Genomic DNA, 16,897 nt, shown 5'->3' on the forward strand with positions numbered 1-16,897 from the left:
TGAATTAAAACCAAAACCAAAACATCTATATCTGAACATCTGCAGTGTTAAAAGTTTAAATTCATCCCTCTTAGGTTTAGCAATTTGTTTTTAAAAATATTTATCAACACATACCAAAACTATACAGTGGTGCCTCGCAAGACGAAATTAATCCGTTCCGCGAGTCCCTTCGTCTAGCGGTTTTTTCGTCTTGCGAAGCAAGCCCATTGACAGCTTAGCAGATTAGCGCTATTAGCGGCTTAGCGGCTTTTAGCGGCTTAGCGGATAAGCGGCTTAGCGGCTTAGAAAAGGGGGGGAGGGGAAAAAACCCGCAGGAACTCGCAAGACATTTTCGTCTTGCGAAGCAAGCCCATAGGAAATTCGTTTTGCGAAGCGCCTCCAAAACGGAAAACCCTTTCGTCTAGCGGGTTTTCCGTCTTGCGAGGCATTCGTCTTGCGGGGCACCACTGTACTACCCAAGCATAAATAGCACATACTTGGCAACAATTTACCCCTCATTTGCTTGTTTTGCAAAACCTGTTATGGTAAGTGCATGCCAAAACATGTTACAACTCTAGCGGGAAAGGGTAAAAGGGTAAAATGTCCCAAACCTGAATACTATTTATTTGTACCGCAAGTAGCATTGTGTGAGAAATTAATAGTGAAATTCTGTTCTACAGCACCTATCTTTGATCCTATATTAATTAAGTTATCCATATTCTCAACATCTCAAGTCAGCTGTGCTTGCCAGCTCTGGTTCTTCCTTCAAGAGAATTTACCTCCGGTCTCTATTTCCTTCTAATCCAGGCAACTGAATAGACTGGATTTGCAATAATTAACAACACCATTGCAGCTTGATGCTCAAACAACTATTTTCACACCAAGACAAAGAAAGCAATGTATTGATCCCATATTGTGTTTAGTCCCATGCATAGCAATTACAACCCAAATGTAAACAGAAGCCTTTAAATGTCCATCAAGTGCTACGGTCCCTGTTCAACTCTTATATTCCAGAAGACAATGCAGGCAGGCTTAAAACAGAAGCTGCCACCATGGAGATCAGAGCTTTTCACAGATATTTTTTAAAGCACACACACATTACTAATTCTTACATTAGCCTAACAGGCCTAGAGAGCTGACAGAGATGCCATCTGTATGTTCTTATTAGAAAAATAATTTGCAACTAGGGGCAGAAGAACCAACCCCACCTATACAGGTTGCGTTACTGTGACCTTACCTCCTTCTCCAATTCCAAGGCTACCATTTCTGCCTGGACCTTTTCATAGCGCACTAGTTTCCTCTGGAGACCTTCTACCTCCTCTTTGAGCAATCCATTGTTTTCTTTTATTTCCCTGGGAAAAGAAGGGGAAACACACTATTAAGATATTAACACTAGTTGCTTTTTGCAAAGCAAATGTCAACCCATTTTTTATTGTTTATTAAATGTAACAACTGCAATGCTGCAGAGCCAAAATGAGCACACAGCTATAATGCAGGTGTAGAGAAAGAGGACTGTTGAGAATCTGTTGTGAATACTGAAGCCAAGGCATCAAGATCTGAAAAGGGGAGTTTACAGCCTCAGTGCAGAAGCTGCCACAGGTGGGCAGGAGCAAGTGAAAGGTGCACATCTTTCCCACCAAGCACAACTGCTGTCTTCTGACCTAAGGTAAGCATTCTCCTCCCTGAGCTCCCGCAGCTCCCGCTCCATTTTGGGAAACTGTGCCAACTCCATCTTCATGTTCTTCACAATTAAAGCATCTTGTTCTTGCAACGAGAGCTTTTGCTCCAGGTCCTGGAAAGTAAAGAACCAAGAGAGCTATCAGAAAGGCTAAGTTAGAAGACATGACATGTGTGAAATCTCTGCAGCGATTTTAACATTAACTTCACTGTTAATCCAAACAAACAATACATGATTGCATGTGCCTTTTGTGGCCAGTTTGTAGCCAGTTTGGTACAAATTAAATGTTTTGTGCAACTTTTGCTTCCATGAAGAGTTTCCATGATTTCTGTTTATATTTTTCAGTCACAAGGTGTTAATAGAGGGGTTCTGAGCTTTCCTAAGTATAATTTTGTAGAGTAAAGAGATAACTTCACACAGTTAAAAAGGAGAGGATCTCACCTGAACTTTCTGCTCCTTCTCAGCAATCAGTGCTTCCTTTGCATGCAGAGACTGAATTTGTTGACTGGCCTCTCTCCATTTTCTATTGTATGTGGACATAAAGATATGTATTTAAAACAAAGAGGAACATTTGAAAGCACAAGCACATACCTTGGAAGCATCCTGTTCATCATCCATCCATGGTTATGCTTCACTACATGCTTCACAAAACTGTTACGCATGCTTGCAAAAGCTATTTCTTAATTTTTACAATTTTAAGTCAAGTTTACTTCCCCCATCAAAATCTCTCCCGAGTCAACAATTATGTTTATATGTGCCTACCTCTGAAAGACAGACAGGAAATTCTAGCCATGGTGGGTAATCATGTATCTCATTACTAGGCAGAGGGTATATTAATCACAATAGTGACATAGAGAAGATACAAGATATATGAGTCACTTATAGAACCATTCCCACTAGAAGCAAAACATGTTGAAGTTGTTATAAGCAAAGTGCTTTGTAGCCTGGCATTGGTTTCAACAGCATTGCTGGGAAGCAAGCAAGCAGGCTGTGATGGAGATAGTCATCCCACTCATCTCTAGAATTGATTAGGTCTATCCACCTGACACCAAGTCTTGTCAGGTTTAACTGCTTTTGGTTCTTCCTTTGTCTATTTTGACTTAATCTTCAGCTTTTAAGAATAGTTTTTCAATGACTTTTATCATTTTTGCAACATTTATAGTTTTGTGGTGTTTAGTATGTGTGCAATTTGTAAATACTGTAAAACATTTATATACTACTCTTCACCGTATTATGTTATTAAGAGGCAAATTATTTAAAAACAATAAAAAGAAATAAATACTGTTAGAATTCAACATTCTGCTATGGTAAACATCCTGTCAGCACAAGCATTGTGGCTTGCCAGATAGAATGAAAGAACCCCCCCTCCTGCCCCTCATACACCATTCTCCTGACAAACACACACCTCCAGTCAATTTCAGAGCATGCCAGTAGAGAGAGGAAGGAAAAACCCTGATGCACAAGTGAAAACCTTAACCAGGGCTTGCACTGATGGGACTTGTTAGTTAACTCCCATCCATTGTCTCTGCCTCAAGAGGTTTCATTTTTAAACCATACTAGCTAATAGGCCTTGACAGACCTTGCCAAATCCTTTCTAAAAGCTTGTGCCCATCAACAGAAATACTTCCTGGTGTCTATTTTGAACCCACTGTCAGCCACTCACCATTGAATTGCACCTGTCCTGCAGCACTTTTCTCTACTTATTCACTTCTAGACCATTCATCACCACAATGGGCAAAAGATTCCTGCACTGCAGGAGGTTGGACTAGATGGCCCTTGGAGTCCCTTCCAACTTGACAATTCTATGATATGCACATTACATCTCTTGGTCACATTAAACTTCCACTTCAATGTGTTCTCCTGTCTATCCTGTCATGCTCAAGGAGTCCCAAGTAACCAAGAGACATGGGTATTGCCTGTCTCCAAAGCAGTGTCCAACCTACAGGTCTGTTCTTCCCTTCATACTGGGTTCCCATCCCAAAGACAATCACATTGCAAAGGGCCTGTCCAGAATTCATTAGGGAAGAGACTTCATTCTCCCCCACTACAGTCGTACCTTGGTTCTCGAACACCTTGTGACTTGAACTTTTTGGCTCCCAAACGCTGCAAACCCAGAAGTAAGTGTTCCAGTTTGCAAACTTTTTTTGGAAGCCGAACATCCAACAGGGCTTCTGCAGCTTCCGATTGAATGCAGCCAATTGGAAGCCGCACCTTGGTTTTCGAATGTTTTCAGAAGTCGAATGGACTTCCGGAACAGATTCAGTTCAAGAACCAAGGTATGACTGTACAGCTCTATCTCCTTGCTGAAGCATGGGCTATTGCCCTCTTAGTACACACTGCTGTACTGAAACAGCAAGGACATATTCAGAGACCAAATGCAACCCAATACACCAGTGGCATTTTGCCAGTATTTTCCAAAAACTGCTATCATGATACCATAGCTTGCAATGCAATCCTATATTCAGAGTTAAGTCCCACTGAATTCAATAGTACTTAAGCATCCATTGGATCGCGGCTGCAGACATCTTTTTTCCTTTGCAGAAAATTTAGACTATGCACTGAATATTCTTACCCAAGTAACAAATCCCACAAATCACTTATTATTTCCGTACTCCAATTATTTGGCCACCAAACAACTCATGTTGTTATTACATAAATGCTGCTTCAAAAGTTATGCCCAAAATCAGTGTCACAACACAGAACTGAGGGGAGGAATTATAACCAACCCTGCCTCATCAATGATAGTTACAGGTTTTAATAAAAGACTTTTCAGTTAATTTGCCTCCTCCAATCCTCAGTGTTTTCCCATCTCCTGCACAAGAGAAATGGGAAATATTTTAAGATTTATTTATTTATTTTCCATAAAATTACTTTATCTACTTTTTATTTTGTTATTTCCCCTACTCCCCATTTATCAAGTTTTCAGCAGTACACATCCTGATCAAAGAAGCTCTTTGAACAGCAAAAATCAAAAGCTGTTGAAACTTTCCCTTCCTGAGTGACACCAGCTGCCAAAGACTAAAGGTTTTATTTCCTGGCAGTTGTTAATCCCCTACTCACTTTTGTAGTACATCCAGCTGTTCAGTCAGCTCCTGCTTCTGCGATTCACAGGTTTTCATTTTCATCTCCTGATTTGTTAAGTTCCACTGCAACTCCGATATCTTTCCTTTCAACACACTAATTGTCTGAGAGAGAAAGAATGAATACACAAATATATGGTTGGACCTAGATGTCAAGGACAATGAACCACCTCTGATCAAACACTACTGATTAAATGTGAAGAACCAATAATACATGAAATCAGACCTTTAAAAAGTTACCTCAGAAAGGCAAAAGCAACTCTTTGCTCTCTTATCTGTCACCCTAATTGTCACCACCCATTAAGCAAGTAACTTCACACTGGCATGCAAATAGCAAGTTTCAAAGTTAGAATGTCTATCTACACTAGGATGCATCAGAGGGATGCAAATTGTTCCATCAGCACCTTATGAATATTTTCTCTGCAGTGGAATTTCAAAACTGCATCAATTTTCCCAACAGACAAGTAACAATGGCAGTGTTAACTTTTCAATAAAGTTGTACAATTCAGAGTTACTAGAACTAGGTTAGATGCAGGGGGGAAAAGACATCAGCTTATCATTAGGCTATTGCTTGATTATAAAAAGAACAATTACTTAGTCCAGTCTTCACCAATCTGGGGTCCTTCTGATTTTTTTAATTCCAACTCCCAGCAGCCCCAGTCAGCATAGCCATCCAAAACTTGTGGAGGGCACAGGTTGGCAAAGACTAACTTAGTCACTCTTATGAACCATCACTTCTTGTGCCTTGAATGTCTCTCCTCTCTTGCCCTCTTCCATATTCTATGCCTACACAGCCCTTTTCTCCAAGATTAGCTCTTGTACTAAATTTATGACATTATAATTTCCTAAATATTCAGTTAGGTATGCACACTCTTGGGAGGGACATCACAGTTTCAGAAACAGCTGCTGCGTTAAAAATTACACAGAACAGATCATATTGGAGATGCCAGAAAAAAACAGAAATAATTTGGCCCTGAAATCTCGCTGCAGTGACTGATACCACAGCAGTAATTGACCAAGAATAACCTAAACTACTCATTACTTCCTGGGGCCCTATTGTATTATTATGCCCTTCACTACACCTCCCAATTACCTCTTACTGCTGTTTGATAACAATGCAAAATCCATATTCCCTTGCTACCTTTGAGAGCAGCAGATACCCAACTGGTTTGAGGCCGGCATTAAGGACACGGAGCCTGTTAAGGCCACGAAGTAAGAGGCTCTTGTGAACTACAAGTGTGCACCCTGCAGGAAGACACTTGCTGCACTGAGAAAAGCAAGGAGTGATGCCCAGCAGATTGCCAATGTGTCCATGACTACTGGCTAAAGCAGCAATACTCACAAAATATGCAAAGACTAGAAGGCTTTGGACCTACAGGCAGAAAAACTGCACCACTCAAAACCTTGTCTGCAGAGATCATAACAGATTGCAGCAAGCAGATGAAGTAACGGGCAGAGCACCATCAAAAACTGTACTTGTGGGAAAACACAGTCTCTGACACAGCAATCAACAGTATCCAGACTCTGCCTGCCTTGGAACAGCTGGATGTCCCTCCCTCCCTTAATGAGCTGAAGAATACCCTCAACTCCCATGCGTGTGGTAAAGCCCCAAGACAGGACAGAATCCCAACAGAAGTGCTGAAAGCCAGCCTCAACTCCTCCCTCAGGACGCACCTCCACAACCTTCTCTTGCAGTGCTGGGAAGCAGGATCTGTGCCACAAGACATGTGCGAATACAGCATTGTTACCCTTTACAAGAACAAAGGTGACTGCCATGACTGTAGTAATTACCATGGAATCCCACTGCTGAGTACTGTGGGAAAAGCCTTCGTCCGTGCAGTTCTCAACAGATTACAGTCACTCACTGGCAGGGTCTATCCCGAGTCACAATGCAGCTTTAGAGCTCAGAGGTCAACAGTCAACATCATTTTCTCATTGCACTAGCTGCAGGAGACATGCTGAAAGCAGACACCACTTATACACCTCCTTCATAGACAACATTAACCACGTCATATGGGGATTCCTTACATACAATTGCAGTGCTTGGAGACAGCCAGTTGTATCATGTATCCACATCAGTGACCAGAGGAGAAATTACCACTGGGAGGAGCACAGAGAGGAGAAACAGCATGGTGCATCCATAGAAGCAATACCAGACACCTTCATCTGCCCCAGCTGCAATAAAACATGTCTCACCCGTATTGGTTTCTACAGCCACAGCAGGCACCGTGGCTGTCCAATGGTTTGACTTTACATCTGATGCTGCACACTTCCACTGTATCTCAAAACAGACAGATACCAACACCAACAATGCAAAATTCAGATTCCTTTGCCATCTTGCCTCTGAAAAATGCTTCCTCTAGAAAGCCTTTCCCAACCTGGTGCCCTCTAGTTGTTTCTCGACTACAACTCCCATCACCCCTGACCATTAACCATGCTTGCTGGGGCTGAGGGACATTTGAACCCAGCAACATCTAGAAAGCACCAGGCTGAGGAAGACTTTTGTAGAAACACTTCAATATTTATCAATGCCCACATTCTCCTTCAAACATAAACACCATTATCATCCATTAAGAAACTGAGTACTATGAGCAGAATGTGCGTATCAACATTCTACTGTGCATCACAACTGCTGCAACAAAGCTATTTATTAATATTCATGGACGATTGGAAAGTACATATAATATGGAATCAATAAACTGCTTTTTTCTTACTTCATTAGCTTCAGCAAGCTTGTTCTCCTTCTCCTGCAACTTCCTATTCAGAGACTCTGTGTGCTTCTGACAGGATTTGTTAATCTCAATTTGTTCTTGAAGCTTATTTTCGGTCTCAGTTTCTCTTTCCTGACACTGCTTGATACGCTTGAGGAGCTCTTTGTTATGGTCAGCCTCCCGCTAGAAAGAGAGGAAAAACAGAAAGAAACTTCAAAGAACCTTGCATCAAATAACTACAGTAATATATTGCTGGCATCTCCACCAAAGCAAAGTCTTCCCAAGCCTTTTCATCCATTTCACTAGTGAAACAGAACCTTTGTAAACTTAGTGGACAGTTTCCATGCAACCTATTTCTATTCTGCAGCCACTGCACATGTCTGACAGTTTACAGATTTTCTCCCCTCCTGAATTATAGCATTGGCACAGGACAGAGTTGAAATTTTAGAGTTTGATTAATGTTGGATAAAACCCCTGGCTTTGGTTTTTAAAATTATTGCTTTTTATCCATCCTGGTTATGAATGTCTAGTGCATCACAGAAGTAATCTTTGGGGCATGGCTGCACCATATGTTTTCCACAGATGTTGAATAAAGATGTTTACAATAAATTGGAGCCAAATGGGATATTCACATATTGTCAGACTTGACAGCATGGCTTGCACTGCTCAAAGACACGGTGCTCACAAGTGTATCAGTCTGAACAGGGTTTTGGTTTATAGCACGAGCTTCAATGCTAGGATGACATAAACCATCTCACTTAGAAACTCATCTCCTGCATTTGGTTTACTCCAAATGGAAATGGTTTGCATACTGATTTCCAGTATTTTTCCTTCTATCACTATCACATTTTCTAGTTACTGGTCACAGCAACATTCACGACACAGTTACAGATCTGCCCCCATAGATCTGCCCATTTTACTTAATGCAGCCACAGCAACACACTCAGCAGCCAAATGAAGGAACAATAAAAAGCAGGCAAAAAGTGATTCAGAATTTGCCCCTTGTATGGTGACTAGCCATCACTTAATGACTCTCAATTGATTTAACTGAGAAATGGTCAAATTCCCAAATTCACACATCACCATATAAAAATCAAGCCTGAAAAGTAATTGGACATGCCAACATCATTTTGGCATCCAACAAAGAACATTTTATTTCACCAAGGTTTTTAGTCTTTTCAGTTTGTGTTATTAGTATTGTTATTTTATGGTCTTCTGCATTTTCTGTAAAACATCCTGGGAATTTCATTGCCCTTTGCCAATGCTATAATTCGAGAATGGGGCTCTCACGTACTGGTATACAGCATTGCTGTGGCACCCCTTGCACCACGGCAGAAACTGCCATAGGTGCTTGCCCACTGTAATGGACCATATAATGAAGACCCTATATGGAAATATTTTAGAGACATTCAAGGAAACCATGAAAAATATATATACAGTGTGACAAAGAGAGGCAAAGTCTGGCTGTAAACCAAGGAACAAATGGGTTCAAACCACAACATTTCCTCCTTGGACCTAGCTCCCCATCAGCAATTAGGGTTTTAGCTAAGTCTAAATACCACATTCGGGCGTTGGGGAGGAGCTAGAGAGTGAAGGGTTAACAACTCTTCCCTTCCCATGTTCTGCCCACCACCCACCCAAATTGTCTACCATGTGGCAATTAGACTTGGGAAGGGGGAAGAAACAAGAGACTATGAGACTATGAGGAGGGGGGAGGGAGAATCACTGCACGCTTTGGCTCCACACTTCCTGATAACACACCACCAGCACCACCCAACATAAAAAGGTTCCAGTCCCTGGTCTAAATAATACTTCTGCATAGTTGTAAATTAACATAGTTTTGTGGTCTGATTTGCACCTCTGTTTAGAAATGTATGAAGTTTATGAAATATATGAAGTAATAGCTACAGGAAATTTGACTTAAATTGACCTTTTTCCTTGGTGATTTAAATCATTCTACTCTTGTGACCAAAATATTTCACTGGAAAAGTATAAAACAGTACAATACACAATGCTGTATTGAATTTCCCCTGCCCAATTCTCCACCATTCCCTCTCTTCCTTTTTCTCTCAAAGCATTTCCAGTCCAGTTTCCATTTGCTTCCAACTCAAATTAATTCACTCTTATTGGAAAACGTGTAGCAAATTGCTCTGCTAATCAAAGCAAAACAAGCTACGGATTTACATACTAAGCAAGGATTATGCAAAGCAGTATGAGGTTCCTAAACCCTTTATCCACATCACTTCCGAAATGCAGAATCTGAGCAAGGTAATTACCACACTGTTGGATTAGTGCTGCTCCCTTTACATTTCAGGGTTTTAAGTGTTTCTGCGACTGACTCAGCTAGATTTTGGGGTTGAAGTGACACCGGAATAATCCACAAAATCACTTGACTTGAGGTGGAACTAGGAACTTCCTCCTCATTTTTTCTGAGTTACAATAGAGATCCATCTCCCTGCATATGTTGTTATGTGAAGATTTAATAAAAGCTTCTGAATTCTTGAAGTGCTTTACAGGATAAAGTGCATTCTCCTTGTGACATAAACCTAGAAGGCAGAGCTAGCCACATAGCACAGCATAGTTTCCGTTTCACATGCTAGATTTATCAATCTTGTATCCTGAATTTCATCCATTGAGCTCAAAATGGCACACATGAGATTATCCCATTCTGTCCTCACAAGCTTTGTGAGGCAAACAAGGCTAAGCGCTTACCCAGTGAATTTATGGCTAAAGAGGGATTTGAATCCAGTTTCCCCAATTCAATTCACTATCTTCTACATTAGCTTTCACCAAGCTAATACCCTCCAGATGTTTTGGACTAAAATTCTCATTCACCCCAACCAGTATGGCCATGCTGTGTGGAGCTAATGGGAGTTGTAGTCCAAAATATCTCCAAGGCACCAGGTTGGTGAAGGCCACTTTTTCTTATGCTTAAAACTGGTGCACAGGGCTTTGAAGACCCAACTATCAGCTGACTGTGAGGGCAAAAAACGATGACCTTATGTCACTGTAATGCCATGGTATTTAACAGGTGAGCAACCTGCAAGAGGTGGGAAAGGAAAGTATTCAGCCTGCCCACAAGATCCAGTTACCCACCCCCATTTTAAATGCTTCTAAAAGAAGCCACACAACTCTCCTGTGCATTAACAACATGATCACAAGGTCCTAGAAATTTACCATCAAACCAATTCAATCATGAGGTGGTCTAAAAGAGGCTCTGGTTGATGTCTCTACAAATCAACGGTGTATTACTAGCAAACTAACCTCAAAATTTCTTGCATTTGCATTAGCCTCCTTCTCAAGCTCAATTCGAGCCCTTTTGTGACTCAGTTCCATTTGCATTTTCTCCCGCTCCATTTGCAAAAACTGTGCCTCTGAACGTATTTGCCCAGCCTGATCTTCACGCTGATGTGTTCACATGAGGAAAGAAAAAATAAACATAAGCAGCAGCACAAAGCGTTCTACTGAAAGCACTCAAAGCATTTTAAGAACTCTGCATGTTTTGTCACTTCCCTGTGCCCCCTAACTTCTGCCTGAAGGAAGAGCCCAGTATCACAAACAAGAAGCAAATAATGTGTGGACATGATTACACCTTTGGATGGGAGGTCACAGAAAGCCCTTTTTTAAAACTTTAAAACTGAAACATTTTAGTCAAAGGAAACAAAATAGTTTTTACAACCATCTTATACATGAAGAAGCTGTGGCAAAGGGTTAAGGGTGCAATTCCAACAACGTCCCATCAGAATAGGGATTTCCATTTGTGCAACAGGACTTCCCATCCACCCATGCTCTCGCATACACTGTCCACAAATGTGCAACAGATTCAGGAACAACACTGTGCAAGCAGAAATCCCTGCACTGTTGGAAGAATTGCCTTAGCACTATGCTGAATTCCACAAAAATAACTTTTTAAACATCCAAACCTAAACAAATGAGAGTGGAAAGAAAAGAGTAAGATTTCTCATTCCTTCCTCCCAAAGCTCCCTATTAACATTAGAAAGGCGCCCTCACTATGCTGTCTTAGACACATGCTTAAAACTTTATTTCAGAAAATGTATTCCAGACATATAATTTAGTTATATATACTTGCTTTTATTTTTTCCTGATTTTATCTATTATTGACAATTATTCTACATTGTTTTATTTCTGCCCTCTAAATAAATAAATAAAAATGTTTCCTCATACCAACTAGAAAATTATTCTTCAGATGTACAAGTGGGCACAAGTAAGAAATCTCCACAGTGCAGAGATAGCATACCAACTTCGCAGAAGCCTTTGGTTTCTATCCAAGTCATCCTAATATGCATTAGCATGAATAATAAGGCCTATATCAAATACTTATGATTTGCACATAAGAGAAAAACTACCTCCACTACTGAAAAAATGTTGTAAAAACAGTTCAAAAGAGAGGGGCACAGTATTCTACAAATAGCATCTGGCAGAAAAGATACTGGAAGACAAAATGCTCTTTAAAAAGAACATGCAGCAATAGCTGCAAACTGTGAAGAGTTGTCATCTACATTTTTAAAAAAGCTTATTTGCATCATTTTTTTCGCAATATTCATCATGAGCTGCTTTAGATTTCTATGATAAAAAGTAGGGCAAAAACATAAGTAAATAAAATAAATTCATGGATCTATATTGTGATGTAATCACAAAAACTTTTGACTGCATGACGTGATTTCTTTTTATTATCATATTTAAAAAAATGAATAAACTAGGTAACAAAAAACAAACAAACCTCAGAGCAGTTAACTGAGCCTTATATTCTATAACAGTAAACTATCTGAACCTTTCTCTGCTTCTGTGTGGTGACTGGTTCTGAGAGCAACTTCCAGGGTGGGAATCTCACCTGAGATTCTAAACAGAGACCATATACACTGTCCAACACAACTTGGAGGAATGACAGGATAAGAATTGAAGAAAAAATTCAAAAACAATGGTCTCTATTCCCCCTCCCCCTCCATGTTTTAACTTAGTCATGAATGAAATTTCCATTTGTCTAGGAAATCCTGACAGTGGCGTAGCGTGGGGGGTGCAGGGGGGGCCGGCCGCACCGGGCGCAACATCTGGGGGTTAGGGTTAGGGATAGGGTTAGGGGGCGCAAATCCAGGGTTAGGGGGCGCAAATTACTTGCCTTGCCCCGGGTGCTGACAACCCACGCTACGCCACTGAATCCTGATGTTCTTGCTAACTTAAGCATTCTGGCACATGTCATTCATTTAAGAGTAGCCTTACTCAGCCTGGTGCCCTCCAGACGTTTTGACCAAAATTCCCATGCACTTTGGCCAACACTTGGAGGCCATCAGGTCAGGAGAAAGCTGATTTAGTATACTACTCCGATCAGGCTCTGACAGTGAAGGTGACTGCTTTGCCTGCTCATTGTAACTACGGAAGAACAAATGAATTTAAGGAAGTCTCACCTTCATCATCTGCTCATACTGCATCTGCAGAGAACCTTGAGGTACTTGTGTGGTAGCCAATTCAGATGTATCTTCCACAGGATGTGACAAGTAGTTGTTGAATGATTTTAGAATAGAGAAGACCACTGTATTTCCTTCCTCCTCATCCATGTGCACCGGACCTCTGCAGACATAAGATCATAGACAAATCTCAATGTGCAACTAGTTATATCCAAACCACCACTACCCAATAAATGAACCACTTCCCAGATAACATAAAGTAAATGAGAGCTGGTGTGGTGCAGAAGGTCTCAAACTATGGTCCATGAGCTCCATTCATGTGATCCATGGAAAGGTTGCAGAAAAGTCGAGAGTAATGGTACCTGGTCCTGCACTCCAATTATTTTTTCTGACAACAAAGCTCGAGGCCATTTTGGCCAGGGCTGATTATTAAACAGGCTAATATGAGGTAGCATTAAACATTTGATAATATTAAACAATTGCCTAGGGCTCATGACTGTTCACAGTGTTGATTTTGATGATTATGCCGGTACTGGAGAAAGAAAGTTGTTAAAATACAAGTTATATGTTTTGACTTATAGAATAAATAAGTAATTACATGGTCCACCAATAGCCCTGCCAATTTTCAAATGACAAGAAGGGAGAAAGTCTGAAAACAATTGGGGTAGTGCTTAAGATATGGGGAGGCACATGTTTCAAACCCTGCTCAATTAAGAAGATCTCAGAGTCACCTTGGGACATTCACTGTCTCTCTCAGTCCACCATTCTCAGATGGTAGAAGAAGCAACAAGGGGATCATCTATCTTGGACCTGGTCTTAACAAACAAGGAGCAACTAATCAATGAAGTGGAAGTACTGGGAAATTTGGGAGGAAACAATAATGTCCTCTTGGGTTTCATGAGACAAGGGAAAGCTGAGTGTAATCAGAAATGCACTCTGGACTTTAAGGCTGATTTCAAAAAGCTTAAGAAACTGGATGAGATCCTATGGTCAGAAATACTTAAAAGAGAAGGGAGTCCAAGATGGATGGGAGTTTATGGATGTACGTAATCTCAGAGCCTGTCTATAATCTTTGAGAATTCTTGGAGAACAGGTGAGGTCCTTGCAGACTGGAAGTGGCAAATGTCCCCATCCTCCAAAAGGGGGGCGGGGAGACCCAGGTAACTACCAACCAGTCAGCTTGATGTCAGTACCAGGAAAGGTCCTAGAACCAATAATAAAATAAGTCAGTCTGTGAGCAGTTAGAAAAGTACCGTATGTTGTGTTTACTAAGACCCAACATGGGTTTCTCAAAAACAAGTAATGCCAGACAAATCTCCATTCCTTTACTGATAGACTTACAAGCTTGCTGGATAAGATGAATGCTGTGGATGTAGTGTATCTAGATTTCAGTAAGGCTTTTAACAAAGTCCCCATGGTATTCTTCTGGAAAAGCTGATAAAATATAGGCTGGATAAGGTAAACTGTTAGGTGGATTTGTAGCTGGTTGACTGACCAAACCCAAAGTGTGCTCACTAATGGTTCCTCATCATCCTGGAAAAAAGGGGTAAGTGGGATGCCACAGGGTTCTGTCCTGGGTCCATTGTTGTTCAACATCTTTGTAAACAACTTGGATGAAGGAAGGGAAGGGATGCTCAACAATTTTGCAGAAGACACCAAACTGGGAGCAGTCGCTATTGCCACAAAAACAGAATCAGGACTGAATATGACCTAAACAGACTGGAGAACTGGGCCAACACTTTTTAAAAAATTGAATTTCAATAGGGACAAATGTAAGGTTCTACACTTAGGCAGGAAGAGCCAGCCGCACAAATATAAAATGGGGGACACCTGGATTACCAGCAGTACATGTAAAAGAATCTAGGGGTCTTAACATGAGTCAATAGTGTGATGCAGCAGCAAAAAATGTTATTGCTATTCTAGGCTGTTGTAAATGAGTCAGCAATTGAGTCTCAGAGCCTGATGGCTAGAGAAGGAATTAAGTTGTTTTATTTGACCAGTATAATTTTTTGTAAATAATTTTTTGTAAATAAAAAATATTTTCTGTAAAAATAAACTCTGCTACAAGCCTTGTAAAGAATACAGCCCAAGAGTAGTTGCTCCTTATCAGCCTACTGGATTGCATGAGGACAAATGAGGTCCTTTGAAGCAGCACTCTAGACATGCTCATGAGTCGTGATCTTGGAAATTTTCTGGAAAGTGGCACATGCCCTGGAGAGATACCTAATTCAGCATTGCTTATTTTATTTGTAGTTAGTGAACTTTTAAAAGCATACGCTGATTTTTGTCCCAATACACCTGAAGCATTTATTTATGATATATTACTTGCATTTATATGCCACCTTTTTCTCCAAGGAGCTCAAACTGGTGTACATGGCTACCCCCACCCTCATCATTTAATCCCCACAACAACCCTGTGAGGTAGGTTAGGCTGAGAGGCTGCGACTGGCCCTCCAAGGTCACACCAAGTGAGCTTCAAGGCTGAGTGTGGGGGGGGGGATTCAAACCCAGGCCTCTCCCAGGTCCTATTCCAGCACTCCAACCCCTACGGGCTCTGAAACGCTACATCTGTAAACATTTGACCTGAAATATGTCAACTTTTTTTTGCACTTGGGCAAAAAAAATGAGAGGCACAAATACAAGATGGGTGACACCTGGCTTGAGAGCAGTACATGTGAAAAGGATCTAGGAGTCTTGGTTGACCACAAACTTGACATGAGCCAACAGTGTGACGCGGCAGCTAAAAAAGCCAATGCAATTCTGGGCTGCATCAATAGGAGTATAGCATCTAGATCAAGGGAAGTAATAGTGCCACTGTATTCTGCTCTGGTCAGACCTCACCTGGAGTACTGTGTCCAGTTCTGGGCACCACAGTTCAAGAAGGACACTGACAAACTGGACTGTGTCCAGAGGAGGGCAACCAAAATGGTCAAAGGCCTGGAAATGATGCCTTATGAGGAAAGGCTAAGGGAGAGCTGGGCATGTTTAGCCTGGAGAAGAGGAGGTTAAGGGGTGATATGATAGCCATGTTCAAATATATAAAAGGATGTCACATAGAGGAGGGAGAAAGGTTGTTTTCTGCTGCTCCAGAGAAGCGGACACGGAGCAATGGTTCCAAACTACAAGAAAGAAGATTCCACCTAAACATTAGGAAGAACTTCCTGACAGTAAGAGCTATTCGACAGTGGAATTTGCTGCCAAGGAGTGTGGTGGAGCCTCCTTCTTTGGAGGTCTTTAAGCAGAGGCTTGACAACCATATGTCAGGAGTGCTCTGATGGTGTTTCCTGCTTGGCAGGGGGTTGGACTCGATGGCCCTTGGGGTCTCTTCCAACTCTAGGATTCTATGAACTTTCGAGACGTAAAGTTCTCCGTGAGGGACCGGGTGGGAAGCGGAGGGGCGGGGGGGGGGGCGCCCACCTGACGAGCACCCTCGACGAGGCGAAGCGCGCTCTGAACATGCCCAGAGGCACTCTCGATTTTACCTCAGAAACCAAGTCCGGGGGGGGGGCGCCGCTGAAGTTTCTGGACAGCAACTCATTCCCGTGAGAAGTCGAGGCTCGAGAAAACTCCCGCTCTCGACGAGGAGAAGCGCACTCTGAACATGCCCCGGAGCACTCTCTCACACTCATCCCAGGTTGCCCTCGGAAGCGCCGTGCGAGAGTTACAGACAGGCACGAACCCCCCCCCCCCGCTCCCCGGGATGAACCTCTCCTCGTAGGAAGAAGGCGCGTCTCTTCCCTCACACAACGGCGGCCGGAGAGGGAACCGCGAGTTTTACCTCAGGGGGACCCTCGGCGGCCAGAGAGGCGCTCCGGGGCCAGCTGACCGGGCCCGGGGCCCTCTGGCCTCTGCTCCCGGCCTCGCCTACTCACCCTTCTCCCCAGCCGGCCATGTCCCCCTCGCGCTCGCCGACGCCAACCGGCCGCCGCTTTCGACTCTCTTCGCCGCTTGGATCTCCCTCCTCAGCCCGAGCGCCGAGATATTGCGAGACTTCCCCGCGAAGCTCTCGCGATATTCTCGCGCGCG

General features: G+C 42.2%; 1 protein-coding gene across 1 annotated transcript in view; it reads right to left on the reverse strand.

Moving 5' to 3' along the window:
* Positions 1 to 16,897, reverse strand: part of MAD1L1 (mitotic arrest deficient 1 like 1) — a 458,859-nt gene extending 441,962 nt beyond the window's left edge. Inside the window, exons 1-8 of the mRNA XM_081839735.1 lie at positions 16,744 to 16,897; positions 12,872 to 13,034; positions 10,713 to 10,853; positions 7,452 to 7,631; positions 4,718 to 4,842; positions 2,099 to 2,180; positions 1,641 to 1,771; positions 1,217 to 1,331 (exon numbers count right to left, since the gene is read on the reverse strand). Of these exons, the coding sequence (XP_081695861.1) occupies positions 1,217 to 1,331; positions 1,641 to 1,771; positions 2,099 to 2,180; positions 4,718 to 4,842; positions 7,452 to 7,631; positions 10,713 to 10,853; positions 12,872 to 13,034; positions 16,744 to 16,763 (957 nt within the window). The 5' untranslated portion in view covers positions 16,764 to 16,897. The remainder of the gene's footprint in view (positions 1 to 1,216; positions 1,332 to 1,640; positions 1,772 to 2,098; positions 2,181 to 4,717; positions 4,843 to 7,451; positions 7,632 to 10,712; positions 10,854 to 12,871; positions 13,035 to 16,743) is intronic.

The sequence above is a fragment of the Podarcis erhardii genome (genome assembly GCF_964252035.2).
Source record: "Podarcis erhardii genome assembly, chromosome: 14".
NCBI classification, from domain to species: domain Eukaryota; kingdom Metazoa; phylum Chordata; class Lepidosauria; order Squamata; family Lacertidae; genus Podarcis; species Podarcis erhardii.